This window comes from Balaenoptera musculus, chromosome 4, assembly GCF_009873245.2.
Source record: "Balaenoptera musculus isolate JJ_BM4_2016_0621 chromosome 4, mBalMus1.pri.v3, whole genome shotgun sequence".
Lineage (NCBI taxonomy): Eukaryota > Metazoa > Chordata > Mammalia > Artiodactyla > Balaenopteridae > Balaenoptera > Balaenoptera musculus.
Window position 1 is genome coordinate 22,973,131 of NC_045788.1, and position 17,054 is coordinate 22,990,184.

The 17,054-nt window shown below is 37.2% G+C and overlaps 1 protein-coding gene across 4 annotated transcripts in view; it reads right to left on the reverse strand.

The window, feature by feature from the left end:
• Positions 1 to 6,514: 6,514 nt before the first annotated feature.
• The window catches only part of GK5 (glycerol kinase 5), an 87,677-nt gene continuing 77,137 nt past the window's right edge, over positions 6,515 to 17,054 (reverse strand). For 3 of the 4 annotated variants that reach the window (XM_036850738.1, XM_036850736.1, XM_036850735.1), the window contains 4 exons: positions 16,032 to 16,135; positions 15,122 to 15,181; positions 14,621 to 14,754; positions 6,515 to 11,062 (listed from right to left, as the gene is read on the reverse strand). In XM_036850738.1, coding sequence (XP_036706633.1) covers positions 10,914 to 11,062; positions 14,621 to 14,754; positions 15,122 to 15,181; positions 16,032 to 16,135 — 447 coding nt within the window. In that variant the 3' untranslated portion in view covers positions 6,515 to 10,913. Of the gene's footprint in view, positions 11,063 to 14,620; positions 14,755 to 15,117; positions 15,182 to 16,031; positions 16,136 to 17,054 lie in introns of those variants that run through there. The other variant, XM_036850737.1, reaches the window with a different exon arrangement.

Here is a 17,054-nt window from a genome sequence, read left to right on the forward strand (position 1 = left end):
CATTCCCACTCACAGTTCCAATTTAGCAATTTGCACAACAGTCAGCTTTCTCTCTTCCTTCTCATTTCCCCATTAAAAGATCTGATTTCCTTTGAAAAGGAAAATAAAGCTTCCACTACCTCCAAAGCAAGAGAGTAGATGTTTGAAACATGACAGAACACTTACTGATTTGGCAAACACTTGTTAAGCACTTATTGTATGCCACCAACAGTGCAAGGCATTGGAAATACACACATAAATGTCCAAAGAGCTTCGTTCATGGGTGTTCCTTGTGCTTAGAACAATCCCCCAGTTCATCCACACCTCATCTACACATGCCTTCTCATCTAAGCTGAAACAACACTCTCTCCAGAAAAGCTTCCTCTGTCTCCCCATCTCCAGCTCTTTGCCCATAAAATTGTTTGTCTTTCTAACGTTCATCAAACTTGTGATTACTCATTTAGTACCTATATCCTGTTAGACTGTAAGCTCCCTGCGATTCGGATCTATGCCATTCTATTCACTACATTATCCTCGATGCTTGAGGGAAGCTCAGTAAGTTTTTATTGAATGGATGAGAGTGCCACAGCCTAGCACGTTGGAAAGAGGAGACGAGCATAAATAAAGTCTCTAGTTGTATATGCGGGGCAACAAACAGACGGCCATGAAAGAGACAGATCTGCTGGAGTTAAACCTGAGGAATTTCCCTGTGCTGCCCCTCTCCTGAGGCTGCATGCTGCTTTGTAGAGGCGTAGCTATAGGGCTCCTGGACCGGTGTCTCCCAAACTTTAATGTGCCCAGGAATCACTTAGAGATCTTATTAAAATTCAGACTCTAGATCAGCAGGTCTGAGGTACCCCACCTCAGAGTGGGGTAGAGTCTACATTTCCAACAAACTCCCAACTGGTGCTGGTGCTGCTTCACCAAACACCACAGTTTGAGTGACAAGGACCTTAGTGACACCTTTTTACCATTCCCAAAAACCCGTAGTTGTCTAGACTTTTGTAGTTGCAGATGACTTTTTTTAAAAATAAATTTATTATTTATTTATTTATTTTTGGCTGCGTTGGGTCTTTGTTGCTGCATGCGGGCTTTCTCTAGTTGCGGCGAGCAGGGGCTACTTTTCGCTGTGGTGTGTGGGTTTCTCATTGCGGTGGCTTCTCTTGTTGCGGAGCACGGGCTCTAGGCGTGCAGGCTTCAGTAGTTGTGACACGCGGGCTCAGTAGTTGTGGCGCACGGGCTTAGCTGCTCCGCGGCATGTGGGGTCTCCCCGGACCAGGGCTCGAACCCGTGTCCCCTGCATTGGCAGGCGGATTCTTAACCATTGCACCACCAGGGAAATCCTGCAGATGACTTTTTTAAAAGCATCCTGTTTTCACACCTAATCCATCCAGTGACAGGCAAAAGAAATATCACTTAAGTGAAAACTGTGTTACAGCAAGGCCTTGTCTTCCAGAGACAGTCCTATTATGTGCAATTTCGTCATATTAAACTGCAGAGTGGAATCAAAGCCTTGGAATTTCGTCAGTGAGGGACACAGCTTTCTCCTCAGTTCATTTCTGGAATGACTTGGTTCAGGCAGTGGAAAGATTTCACAGTCACCATTAATAGAAGTAAACTTTTCTTAATATTAAACCTAAAATTATTTTAAGATAAATATCTTATTTATCCTAAAAATATAAATTATATGTGAGGTATAAGAAATAATGATAATATGATCTAGCAGTCCCACTCTTGGGCATTATCCAGACAAAACTATAATTCAGGAAGATACATGCACCCCTATGTTCATAGCAGCACTATGTACAATAGCCAAGACATGGAAACAACCTAAATGTCCATTGACAGAGGAATGGATAAAGAAGATGTGGTACATATATACAATGGACTATCACTCAGCCATAAAAAAGAACGAAATAATGCCATTTGCAGAAACATGGATGGACCTAGAGATTATCGTACTAAGTGAAGGAAGTCAGAAAGAGAAAGACAAATATCATATGACATCAATTATATGTGGAATCTAAAATATGACACAAATGAACTTATCTACGAAACAGAAACAGATTCACAGACATAGAGAACAGACTTGCATTTGCCAAGGGGGAGGGGGATGGGGGAGGGATGGAGTGGGATGCTGGGATTAGCAGACGCAAACTATTACATCTGCTAACTAATACAGAGGAGGATATTTACACACTGGCTCCTGTCCCCATTGTTTAAACATTACCCATATGGTGTCAACTCTCTAGCATTCCAGGCTTGACCATGGGTGAAAAATGACAGAATGAGTTCAAATGAGTATTCCAATCCGGGAGGCAGAGAAATCCCAGCTCATAAAACCAGAAATATGGTAAAGTAAGATGCTGTCAGGTTACACCTGGGCAGCTGGTTGCTACAACTGGAATCAAAAAGTGGGCTAGGGACTTCCCTGGTGGCACAGTGGTTGAGAGTCTGCCTGCTAATGCAGGGGACACGGGTTCGAGCCCTGGTCTGGGAAGATCCCATATGCCGCGGAGCAACTAGGCCCGTGCACCACAATTACTGAGCCTGCGCGTCTGGAGCCTGTGCTCCGCAACAAGAGAGGCCGCGATAGTGAGAGGCCCGCGCACCACGATGAAGAGTGGCCCCCACTTGCCGCAATTAGAGGAAGCCCTTGCACAGAAACGAAGACCCAACACAGCCATAAATAAATAAATAAATAAATAAAAATTAAAAAAAAAAAAAAAGTGGGCTAAGAGGATGTGAAGTGGGGCAAGAGATGACCAATACTGATATAAATAATTGGATAATAAATGGAGGACAGGTAACAACTCTTCCTTACAGTAGAATTCCATGAATAAATGTAAAGACATAATGGAAATAGAAAATCACCATTATTAGGTAAATATTATAGGAATGATTGTTGCAGACAGGAAGCATCCGGGGATGCTAAAAACTAGTGAGTGAAAGTGTGATGGGAAACAGGATATTTACATGGTCTAAAAGTATCTCTTGGGTGGGATGAATTGGAAGGTTGCGACTGATATATATACACTACTATATATAAAATAGATAACTAATGAGAACCTACTGTATAGCACAGGGAACTCTATTCAGTACTCTGCAATGACCTATATGGGAATAGAATCTAAAAAAGAGTGGATATATTTATATGTATAAATGATTCACTTTGCTGTACAGCAGAAACTAACACAACATTGTAAAGCAACTATACTCCAACAAAAATTTTTTTAAAAAAAGAAGAAAGTATTTCCTCACAAGATTCTTAACTACGAAGGGGAAAATAGTACTTTTACGATGGAAAAACCTGGCAGGCACCCCCTTAATCAAAGGATCAAGGTTAACAACAATAATAAGACATATTGATGTCTTCCTGATAGAATGCACTAAGGCCACGGACATCACTTCTGCAGGATTCTAACAAAAATTCAGAAGTTTAACCTAATCACAAGAAAATATCAGGCCAACCCAAATTGAGGGACATTCTATAAAATAACTGCCAGTCTTCTTAAAAAATGTGAAGGTCATGAAAGAAAGACAGACTAGGGAACTGTCACAGATTGGAGGAGAGTAAGAAGAGATGAAAATTAAATGCAACATGGGATCCTGGATTGAATTCTGGACCAGAAAAAGGACAATAGTTGGAAAACTGACAAAATTCAAGTAAGGCCTGTGGATTAGTTTATACTACTGTATCAATGTGAATTTCCCATTTTGAGTAGTTATATTATGGTTATGTAAGTGACATGTTAATTAGGAGAAGCTGGGGGAAAGGAGAACTCTGTTTACTACTTTTACAACTTCTCTTTAAGTCTAAAATTATTTCAAAATAAAAAGCTAAAAAGCTAAATATTGGAAATCAACTATATTTCAATTAAAAAAAACCCTAAATACTGGTGGATCTTATTAAAACACAGATTCTGTTTCAGTACATCTGGAATGAAGCCTAAAGTTCTGCTCTTCTGAAAAGCACTCTGGTGACACGGAGGCTACTGGTCCCAACAACATATTTGAGTAGCAAGACTTGTTCCCTCCTGTTGTATTAAGGTGAAACCGACACTCAATAAACTATGCGTAAAGTGAGTAACTTGATGAGTTTTGACATATGTATATACCCATGAAACTATTCCCAGAGTCAAGATAATGAATTTATTGTTGGCAGGCAATTCTACACGGCTTTCTTGTTTCTGCTTGTCTGGTAAGCAGAGGTACTGAGGCCTCTGTTGTAAAATAGAGATAGTGTCTCCCTCCAGAGTAGAGGGCAGTTTTGTTTCGTGTCCAATATAATAAAAATTATTTCCTCTGGAGCAAGCATCGGGCACACTTACTTGCAGCCCATTACAAACGACTCAAGTTTCCTAAGCTCGAGATTGCTCAGCTGTACTGCAAACCCACTGTGTGCACAGCATCAACCCGAACAATCCACACAGGAGTAAGAGGCAAAGGAAACCAATGCAAATATGAAGATTATGATGTTTGCTATGTCATGAGTAATAAAGTCTTTAGTCTCTGACCCAGGAGTCTCATATCTGCTGCCAGTATCCATGGAGCTGTGGGAGGCTAACTCATCAGCTTCCAAGTACAGAAAAACTTCAAATTCTTCTAAGTTCTTGACAGAGTTTGGTGATGAAACTGGGATGCTGACAGAGACAGGACCTTCTGGGAGAGACAGGACAACCCTGTGGGCTGGGTTAAAGAATATGAGAATTCCCTGGGATCTGGTGGCTAATAACCTTGCCCAAGTGGTGGGGAAGGGGGAGGGGTAATTTAGCAAATCTAAGGTATTTGCCTTACAATCTCCACATCCTAATGGGTTGTTTCTAAATAGTAAAGAATCCACTATTTGTCCCTATCACCCTCATTTATTTTTTTCCTACAATTTCTTTTACATAGCCAGATTCTTTACATATATATATATACATATATACACATATATACATATATATACAGATATATACAGATATATACACATATATGTAGATATACATATATATACACATATATGTAGATATATGTATATATACATATATACACACAGATATATATATGTATATTTTTGGCCACGCTGCACGGCTTGTGGGATCTTAGTTCCCTGACCAGGGATCGAACCCAGGCCCTTGGCAGTGAAAGCACGGAGTCCTAACCACTGGCCCGCCAGCAAATTCCCTAAAAATAATTTTATAATATTTAATATAATTTATAGTCACAGACATTTCAGAAAAGTCAGCTCCACATATCTGCCCCTTCCTTGTCCTCCTCATTAGACTAATATGACTTTGAACTACAATAAAATCAAAACCATACCCCTTCCTTTCTTCAAATAATTGAATGTTTATCATCCTTCAAAATTCCTACTACAGAATGAACCATGGGCTCCCCTTCGGTCAGGGAATGGAATCCAGATTGTCTGAATGAATCCTCTGCCATCATCGGGATGTCGCTATTTATGTGTGCGGATGTGAAACAACGAACAGAGAAACACTAAAAAAAAATGGCTTTAATACACAATATGTACAGATCACTCACTGTTTCGTTATAATTTCCCAAATAATTTTAATGATAATTTTCAGAATGGATTTTAACAGCTGCTAGGTTAATTCCGTCACATTAGTGTTTGAAAGTATGTTTCCTCCAGTTATTTAAAATTTTTCTAAACATTTATATATACAGTATATTTTCACAATAGATTGTATCATCTTTTTTCCACTACAAAGAATTAACTCTCATCTCTAGTAATTTCCTCTGTGCAAGAATGCAGAATATAGAATAAGCCTAAACAGGATCTAAAGAGGCAGGGTTACAGAAAACCTTTCTTCTCTAACCATATTAAGCCTCATTTTTTTCTTCTTCCAGTTAAAAGGGAAACACAAGCCAAAACTTATCTTGAGTCACAACTGAAGTTAACATATGCTTAGTTCTCTGTGACGTTCTTAGTGTGCAGAAACCGAAACAGGAAATGGTATTAAATAAGAATTTCCAGGTAAAATTTAAAAATAAATCCACAAGTTAAAGTAGACAAAAAGGTAACAGGAAAATTCCCATACACATGAAAAAGGATTCCTTTTATTCTACATCCTTGATTTTATCTACAGATTTTAACAATGATTTATGATGTTCTCAATGACCATTTAATAAAACTATGAAATTCATAAAGAACATCAGAGAAATAAAATTATAAATTTACTGATGCATACAAAGTGGAATCTATATTAACTGTCTTGCACAAATAGGAAAATTTTGAGTTAATTTTCCACAAAGTCATTCTGAAATACTTACACAAATCAGCTTATTTTAAATAAAAAATATTTTTAGGATTATGATACCTATGTACAAAACATGTATTTGTACACTTTACTTAACATTCTAAGTAAAGGTATCTTTGAAACTTTTTTGCTATTATACAGTGTTAACACCACACTACATAATAAGTATGCAAGAAATACAAGAGCTTTTCTGCTCAGTACATTACAAAGTCATGTTCAAATGCTATATACATTTTGCCCAGAAGGATTTGAAAATGCTACTTAATGACTTCTTAAGTCACTGGACTGATTTTTTTTTTTTTTAAGTTTTTAAAAAGGATATTCCTTTAAGGATATGGCTCCTTTAGCAAACAACCCAATTAGCAAATGGACAAAAGATATGGACAGACATTTCACTAGAGGACAAACAGATCGCAAAAGAGCACATGAAAAGATGTTCAACATCATTATTAATTAGGGAAATGCAAATTCAATCCACAATGAGAAAACCACACACTCACCACAGCGGACTAAAGTAAAAAATGGTGACAACATCAAATGCTGGTGAGAACGTAGAGAAAGTGGATCACTCATACATTGCTGGTGGGAATGTAAAATGGTACAGCTATTCTGGAAAACAGTTTGGCAGTTTCTTGTAAAGATATGGCTCATTTAAATTGGAAACCTTATCATTTATTTTCTACACAATATAGATATCTATACAGACACACCCATTTTATTTTAATAAACCAAATGTAATGTAAAGTGGGGGGAAAGACAATGGAAATAGAATAACAGAGAATTTCAGAAACATCTGATTCTGCAGGTTCCTGCCTCTATCATTCCCATTCCCATGATCATTCCTGCATCCCTCTAGGGGTAAAGGTCCCATGGGAATATGGTGACAAAATAACCAGTGACTCACAATAGATGCTGGTGCCAAAATATTTACAGCTATGAGGATCCAAAATTTAAAAAACAATGTGATTCTTGATGGCCTATTTGACTTCTTTGGAGTTACCCCTTTAGGCTGGTTTGAACCAGATGACCTGGATTTGAGTATGCAAGATGAGGACTCTGGGACCAGATAGATCCAGGGTGTGTTTTGGGCTTTTAATTTTAATTGAGAAACATGATATAAATTTCCCAAAGGGATTCAGAATCCTCTGGGATAGATTAAAGCCTTCTAGGCTATCTCTGGGATGATTAGAATCACTTAAAGTTGAGGAGCCCCAGGGTCCAGCTATGTCTCACCTCAAAGAATTTTAAAATTACTGCCAAACTCCTGTGCTAGATTATTTTTTTAATTAAAGACTGGTCCTCAGTATAAGTGCCTTGCAAAAGGGGGTATTTCTGAAGTTTCTTCCCTCTAACATGAGAGTGTTTGGCGTTCCTAAGATTCAATCTGTGAGTCATCTGCAGTCAAATACACAAAACCTGTGAATAGAAAGGCTTCAGTTGTACCTTCGAAAGTTAATATGTGTATCTCTACACAAATAGATATGCAAATATATAAACATACAAAGAATTTTAAAATAAACAGTATGAGGATTCTAGTTCTCATAACAAAGTAGTCCTTCTTAATCCAACAAAACATACTTTACTGTAACAAATAGAAGCTGCTCCCTATCAATAAACATATGTAACATCAAGGACAAAATGTATATGCAAAAAAAGTTGCACTTACAAACACAAAGTAAAAATTCATCCCACAAATATGAAGGCACAGAGTTAAGTTCTGTGGAAGCAGACATGTTTTCTGCTTTCAGGGAACTTCTAGTTTGGTGGAGGCTTGCGCAGAGGCAGATAAAAGAGCAATCATCTCCTTTGTTCAGAGATGAAAAGGAAATAAAAAGGCAGATCAAATCAAAGATGATCTGGAGACTACATTAATCCCATACTGAAGTCATAAACTCACTCATTAAGACCACAGAGAATGCAGACATGGGGGTGAGGGTAGGTGGATAAAAACAGCAGAAGACAATTACAACATGACATTTTTTCCCCACCTCATTAACCAGCAAAGTAGAAACGCTATTTATTTTAAGATACTCCTACTTCTTTTTGCTAACAACCATTCCTTAAGGTAAAAATGAAGCAGAGAGAAAAGGACTACGATAGACACTCTACATTCACTGAGTCTTCAGTTTTCTTCCAACAGTCTACATCACTCGTTCTCAACTGGGGGGTGATTTTGTCTCCCAGGGGACATTTAGCAATGTTTGGAGACATTTTGCCATCATTAAGTAGATGGATGCCAGTGGGTAAAGGTCAGGGATCTGGTAAACATCCTATAATACATAGCACCCCAAAACAAAGAATTATCTGCCTTCAAATGTCAATGATGCTGAGGTTGAGAAACCATGTCATGGTTGGATATAAAAAAATTTAAAAATCAGTAAGTCTATAGTATAAAAGCATTTAGTACCACTTTAGGAAGGATTGTACAGGAAGATTCTCCTCCTTGATAAGATAGCTACAGATCTCCTAAAATTATCTGATAGACCCATAGTGAGGAAATAAAACATGCTGAGAAATATTAGCATAGAAATTTTTTTAACTTCAATTATTAGCATACATATGAAAAATAAACTTGAGAGGACAATTGTTTGCTCAATTGATTCTGATAATCAACACTTTCTACAACCACAAAAGCAAATGTGGTCATGTTTCTGATTTAGGTCAAATCTGACAAAAGATTTAGTAAACTGTGTTACTAAAAAAAAGGCCAGACATATTAAAAATAGAAGATTAACTTCTAAACTAATGGAAGAAAAAATTAGCCACTCATTTTTGAGGAGATGCTCAATTCCAGTAAAAAGATATTCAAAGTTATTTTTCCACATTATCTAAAAGACATTTCTCCTTTATTTTGTGGTTTCATGATGAGAAAGAACAATGTGGAAAATGAATGAACTAACAAATGTTTAGGTATTAATAATATCACAATTCAGTACATCCTAATACAAAAAGACAATTACTTCCTATGGACATCATACCCACTGAGAAGCAGACTCTATAAGAAATAGTAAAACAGAGTGGCTTTCATATGACTTTGATAAGAAAGCTTTTAATTGGCCACTAAGCTTTGTAAAAAAGGATGTGAATAACAGAAAGAATGAAAAGAAGAGTAAGATATTATCTACATAAGGGGATCTGACTTATTACAGTAAACAAAACATCTTGACTTAACAAAAATATTTCCAAGTCTAATATCTATTACCTGTCTCTGAAATGGACATACATGATAGTAACAGCAAACTTCCCTATAACAGTCACTTCTTTAATTATATTATTATTTAACAGTGAGCTCTATAACAGTAGGACTTTATGTGATATGATAAAGCCTGACCAAGAGGGAAATAAATACATTATTGCTGCAAATCTAAAAGGAACCTAGCCCACAAACAGGGAGGGGCAAATAACACGAGAACATGTTGGAAGGTGGTCAACTTGCCTTAGGACAATTTTACATCCGGCCTGAAGCTACTCGCAACTCTTACGTCTTACCTTACTCTACCTTGTTTCTATCAAGTGAGTTTGAAAATGTAGGGCTCTCGCTGTTCCTCTCTGTGGATCTCTGGCTCAGTGGCCGAGGGGCAGTCACTAGCATGACCACACTCCCATCCCCTCTGTCAGCTACCTCACTGCACAAATCTCAGAGAGATGAGTAGACTGGACAAAAATAAGGAAGATACCTGGACAAGCAAAATACCACAATGAAGGCAATTCTTAAGTCACCAATAAATTAGGGCACTTTCTTCAAATTAAGCTCTGTCATCTAGGCACTTAATAAAAATAAAAGACGTTTACACCAGCATCTCAACAAGTAAGAAGGATAGAGAAGAGGAGAAGAAAGGCAAGATTTATATATACTACCTGTATTTTGTAAAAAATGAGATTTTATACTTTACCCAGAAATTTTTGAAAGAAATCCTATCTGAGAAGGAAAGTATTCTCCTATTCTTTATGAATCAATATGCTTTTTGGTTTTATTGACTAAAATGATTTTTTTCAGTGTTTTTCAATATATAAAGAAAGCTCAGATTTCGGTTAAACAAGGAAAAATTAAGGCAGTGTCTTTAAACCCAGTAAAGGAAAGAATTGACTACCAAATGAGCCTATCTAAGAGAGACATATTGAGCTCATATTTGGATACAACACTGAACAATTATGGCTTTAAATAGAAAATACTAATGTTTCAAAATTCCACATTTTCTTGGTTATTCTTTCTTTTTAGCTATATGGACTTCAAATAGCCCACTTCATTTTAAAGAATTAAGGGAACACTTTTCACATCATTTTGGAACAAAACACGAACGGTGCTTGACCCGGAACTATTTACTCAGATAGTAAACAATTATGTTCATATTGGCCCAGTACAAACAGGAGGAGGACCCGTGACTGTCAAAACATGGTTGGAAATGGCTAACGTCCTTGGGAATTTGCTACAAAACAGAAGATTTAAAAGTTCTGAGGTATTGTTGCCTTACAATCTTACCAAGGTTTAGAATTTTTTTCAATGAGGGGTTTTGTTTTGTTTTCAAAAAAGCAGTGCTTTTTCTCTCGGGTTGCAGAGCTCGGCTCCAGTCTTCTCCTCTCAGTCGTGGTCGTATTGTTGTCCCTGAGCTTTGTCTCATCTGCACATCACACAACCAACCACGCGTGGTTTCAGTCATTCCGTTAGTGCTATGTCTTGTTATACCAATTCATGGAGCGTTTCACTGCTTTCACCCAGTTTCCCATATTCTTTTCATATTCTTGCCATTTCTTCTGTGGCTTGAAAACTATTTCACTTTGCCTCAGTTTCTTTAGTTCCTCCTTGTCAGTCCAAAACCCTATAGATGAAAAAATTTACTCTCAAGTTTGAAGGCAAATAATGAGTCCATAAAGTTTATCCACAAACCTATGTGAACTGGTGCACAGGTGAACAGTTATTACTTTAAAACACAATTCAAAATATTTTGTTGCTTTGAGCTTGATTAGATTGACTATCCCTGGGAATAAATACATCAGGATTTAAAAATCTTTTGGTTTCTAACTAGCAGCTTTATTTCTGTGTGGAACAGCACCAAATCATTTCTAGAGCAACCACATCCTGCCATCATTTAATTTCATGACTAGCTTTTAAGAAAAAAAAAAAAACAACCCAAGTAAGAAATAGTATACTTTCTTTTTATACAATTTAAAAAACAATGATAGGGATTCCCTGGTGGTGCAGTGGTTAAGAGTCCGCCTGCCAATGCAGGGGACACGGGTTCAAGCTCTGGTCCAGGAAGATCCCACATGTCGTGGAGCAACTAAGCCTGTGTGCCACAACTACTGAGCCCACGTGCCACAACTAGTGAAGCACGTGCGCCTAGAGCCCACGCTCCACAGCAAGAGAAGCCACTGCAATGAGAAGCCTGCACACCGCAACAAAGTGTACCCCCGCTCACCGCAACTAGCGAAGGCCCACGTGCAGCAACGAAGACCCAACGCAGACAATAAATAAATAAATAAATTTATTTAAAAAAAAACAAAGCAAAACAATGATAAATTAAGGTTTTTCTTTTTTTTTTGGTGACACTCTGCAACTTGTGCAGTATATTAGTTCCCCGACCAGGGAACGAACCCGGGCCCACAGCAGTGAAAGCACAGAGTCCTAACCACTGGACCGTCAGGGAATTCCCCAAGTTAAGATTTTTTTTGTCATATATCTTGAGGTAAGAGGCAACTCCTCAGGATATGCATAAAATTCAAAGTTGGGGATTAATATAATAAATATAATAGTTCTTTAAGAACTATAGTTCTCATATTTTATAGTTCTTTAAGAACTATAAAAATAGTTCTTTTTCAAACTATTGCATTTCATACAAGGCTTTTAAATTCCAGTTCAAGATAATCTTTTTTTTTTTTTTAATAAATTTATTTATTTATTTTTGGCTGTGTTGGGTCTTCGTTTCTGTGCAAGGGCTTTCTCCAGTTGCGGCAAGCGGGGGCCACTCTTCATCGCGGTGCGCGGGCCTCTCACTGTCGTGGCCTCTCCCGTTGCAGAGCACAGGCTCCAGATGCGCAGGCTCAGTAGTTGTGGCTCACGGGCCTAGTTGCTCCGCGGCATGCGGGATCTTCCTGGACCGGGGCACGAACCCGTGTCCCCTGCATTGGCAGGCGGATTCCCAACCACTGCGCCACCAGGGAAGCCCCCATCAACATAATCTTGTAGTTCTGGCATATATTGTTCTTTACAAAGAGTATCATGTGATTTATAATAAAAAGCAGCAAGAAAACATATTATAACTACGATCATACATAGTCTGAAATGGTAGCGATCTCTTGTTAATAAACTTGGTACATCTCACTTACTCTGAAGTATTAACACAGTTGACAAGTCTTCAAGAAGTACATTTTTCTCTTACCAATAAAGCTGACACATAAAATTCTTTCTTCTAAAATTTTCCATCAGGTCACATTCTATTTACAAAGTCAGTGTTTTAGACTGTCTATATTTAAAGATATTAATTATTTTATGGAAGTTATTAAAAGGCTAAGAATAATTTTTATTAGTATACTACAATTAGATATATCTAGTCATGAAAATAACTATGTTCTTAAAATTCTTACTTCCAGAATTTATTATTTACACTTAACGGCATACATACTCTTAAAAGTCACTTTATTAAACGTGTATTGAACAGACCCAGTTTCTGGGTGAATTTTGAAAATACAGAGAATTTGCGTAGCCTTCATGTCTCATATTTCTGAGAGAGAAGTAATCCAACCAGAAATTTCAGATTTTCTGAGAAGGTAAAACTACTCCCTGTAGTTAGTGAAGTATCTTTGTATTGAAAAGTTTTGAAATTAAATACAGATAAAGTGAAGTAGATACAACTCAAGCCACTATGTTATGTGTAAGAATAACTTGCATGTGTTTGTTATTTGAAGTGTATTAAATGTTCAAGAGAATTTGACATATTTAGCTTTATAAGGTGATAAGTGTAGATCAATTTGATTAACTTTATAAACAATATTGGAATGCTTATGAGCATTTGGCTTACTGTAATGATAAGCTTAATTTATTCATTTTTCAAGAGTTGTTTAAGTACTGGAGAAATTTCCTTGCTATAGTTCTAAGTTTGCTCAATTAGTCATGTGAAATTACTAAAAATAACATCAGCTATATTATACTTAAGAGTTGAAATATACAAAGGAACTTAAATTTGTAAACGGGAATGACTATTTAAGGGGAGGTTATTTTCTTCAACTTGAATTAATCAAACACCAATCAATGAACAAATGAAAGTGATTGTTCCCATTTTATTCAAAGTTAACAGATTTTTAGTAGAATAAAGTATAAGGTGAACTTACCAAGATTTGATGCTTTTTGGGTCCATAACTTTAATTGCTAAATAATAGCCTAAACTTTTAAGTGTAAGATATCCTGTTTCGTACAAACACTCCTCCCTTCCATATAGGAACACAGGAAAACACTCCCAGTGTCCCAAGGCATCATCCTGCTCCTAAAGAGCCCTCTAATTGGCCTCCCCATGTCTGTTCTTTACTCCTCCCAACTAATTAGTGAAAACACTAATTGCCAAAGTGATTTGTTCAAATGTAGATCTAACCATGCCCTTCTGCTTAAAATTGTTCAGTGGCTCTCCAGTGCATTCAAGATCAAGTCCAAACTCCTCTTTATGAAGAGGCCACCATGACTGGACCTCTATGTACCTCTCCAGCCTCCCCTCTTGCTCTCATCCTATCAGCACCATAATGGGCCAGTACCTTTGCACGAGCTGCCTTCTCTACTGGACCACTCACCTCTATTCTTTCCTCACCTGGTTGTCTGCTAACCCCTTCAAAATTGAACTATACATTGTCGCCTCTGGGAAAGCCTACACCAATTGCTTGACACTGTGGCTGTTCGCTGGGCTTATCACACAAGAATAATAATGGGTTGACTTGCTTGACTGCTCCCACTGGAGACTCCCATAGCAGGGACTATATCATTTAAACTCTATTATTCCCAGCAGCGACTGTCATGTAGCAGGTGCTCAACAAATGTTCACTAAATGAAAGAGTGGAGTGGTTTCTAATGCCAAAGACAAGCTTATCTAATCAGAAAGTTTACCCAGAGACATTCCCTTGCTAAAGACCGGAGCAGTTGAGAATTAGCTTTCCTGGCCTCATACTTCTGACTGAAGGAGAGCACCAAGGATGGAAGAGGTGCAACCAGACCCACCCACAGAAGAGATCACGGGAGTATTTTGTGAGTGATGTGCATATGTGTATGGAGTCTAATGGACACCAAGGCTTTCCAGACCCTCTCTATCTATAATTTTGTGATTTGGGAGGAGAAATGTTATCTGTAAGAAATGGTTTTGTAAGACAGCTCTCGTTTTTATAAAACCCACACATACCAACAGCAAGGCCAGCTAGAGAAGCTGCACCTACGCAGGACATATCAACGTGGACGGGTCTGTCTATCGTCTCGTTAATCAGGTCTGAAGTCATCTGCATGACAAAACTGTTCTTACAAACTCCTCCATCTGCTCTGTGGGGAGAAAGACGTTGGAGATAAATTACGGTAACAAAGGCATAAATACATTATTAATTCTTTTTTAAAAAGCCACACATTTTTTTTTTAGATCCTTGATTTTATTTTTAAAGTTTAAAGATTCTTATAATACACATATGGGTGCTAAGATCCTCTCAGATTCCATATCGGGTTATATTCTCCTTAAATCCAAAATTAGCTTTCCTTCCTCTCCAAATTCCTATGACCAAGAATTTTGTTGCAAAGAAGGTAAGCATAAGTTCTTTTTGAAATCCTGAATAATCATAATCATGAAAATGCCAAGAGCAGCTACCACTTAACTTCTAATTTCTAATTAAATCTATTAGAAACAAAGCTTACCTACCGGATTTTTCTTACAGGAATGTGGATCTCTTTCTGCATCACCTCATATAACTGTTTGTTTCTAGTTAAAAAAACAAGGAAACTATTTAGAGGCAGTTCATATCATAATAATTCTCTGGTTTTTTCCAATCTAGAATAATAACTGTGGCTTTATTTACATGATATTTATAAAATATGCAAAAGAAAACATTAAAGAAATATATTAGGCTAACTGGACGTCAATAACAGATGGTCAAGTAAACAAGAGGTTCAGGGCCTTCTGTTTTGCACTGTGATGCAAAAGAACATAATTTTTATTTCAGAACTAAATTTAATCTATTACCATTCCTGCAAATAAAAATTTAAAGCAAGCATCCATTTAATAGGTATGGATGACACACCATAAATAGCATCTAATAGAAATCAAATATAAAAATAATGATTTTGTAATCAGAGAAAATGTTACTTTAAACATTACAACTGTTCCATTTGTTCCATTCATGACAGCTGCGTTCTTAATTTTAATGAGCTACACCTGCCCCGTAACAAAAAGACCAAAGGAAATATACATAATGAGTCAATCTTTGAGTATAACAGAAGCATTACTAGTTAGAATTCTCCTTCATGAATAAGGAAATAAAAGCTTTTGAAAGTCCAAATTTTGAATCTTTTATGCTTAATAAATTGGATATTTTAAAAATCGTTCAATTTTCAGATATCAAATCTAAGTGGTACTGGTACTATTAAATGTGAAAAAAAAGAGATACAAAAAAATTAGTAATAAGAATAGATTATATCATATACAGTATGAATTAAACTAAAGGTATAAACAGTTAAAATTAAGAAATTTTAAAATTTAGTTTAGTAGAAATTAATAAAAGGAAATAGCAATACTGTATGGGGAGGGGGGAGTTTCGGGCAGGTTCTGGTACCTGAAAGCTATTGACTCCAATATTGCTCGTACAAGGTGGTATTTATTGGTGGAAGACTTCAAACCCATAAAAGAGGCACATGCACAGGGGTCATTTAATGGAGCCTGAAGTGAAAGACAGTAAGAATATATTATTACTGCTCAAAATTATATCTATAGACTTGAAGGTATATTATACAGTAAAAACATAGCCATGTTAGAAAAAAAAGACTGCTCATTTAGAGATAAATAGTTTTAACATAAATGATAGCCCCCAAATGATGTTAACTATTCAAATAACCTTTTGATAGGATTTAAGCAAGGACGAGTCACAGACATTAGACTTATGGGCTGGATCTTCTGTTTGCACCTGTACCAAGAAAAAGGACTGAAGCCCAGAGTAACAGATTATGAAATGCTTAGCTTGATAGATGAGGAAAATGAAAAGCAATGCCAGTATTTCCCCTTTTCTCCAACTGTAAAGTGTTTACACTGAAATGGTTTACTATGTAGAGTGGTTTTTTGAGGATATTAAGTTAGATTTAAGATAAAAAAACTACAACGCAAAAAAATGTGTTTTCCAGTGTCATAACTTACACCCAATATTTTGTCAGACTTTCAAAGTAAACTGTATTTCTTAGCTTAAATAGTGTTTTTTCTTTTAATTTATATATTTTATTTATTTATTTTTGGCTGCATTGGGTCTTCTTTGCTGCGCACGGGCTTTCTCTAGTTGAGGCGAGCAGGGGCTACTCTTCCTCATGGTACATGGGCTTATTGCAGTGGCTTCTCTTGTTGCAGAGCACGGGCTCTAGGTGTGCGGGCTTCAGTAGTTGTGGCACGCAGGCTTCAGTAGTTGTGGCTCGTGGGCTGTAGAGCGCAGGCTCAGTAGTTGTAGCGCCCGGGCTTAGTTGCTCCACGGCATGTGGGATCTTCCCGGACCAGGGCTCGAGCCTGTGTCCCCTGCATTGGCAGGCGGATTCTTAACCACTGCGCCACCAGGGAAGTCCTAGGCTGGGTCATTTATGATATTAGGCAATAACAG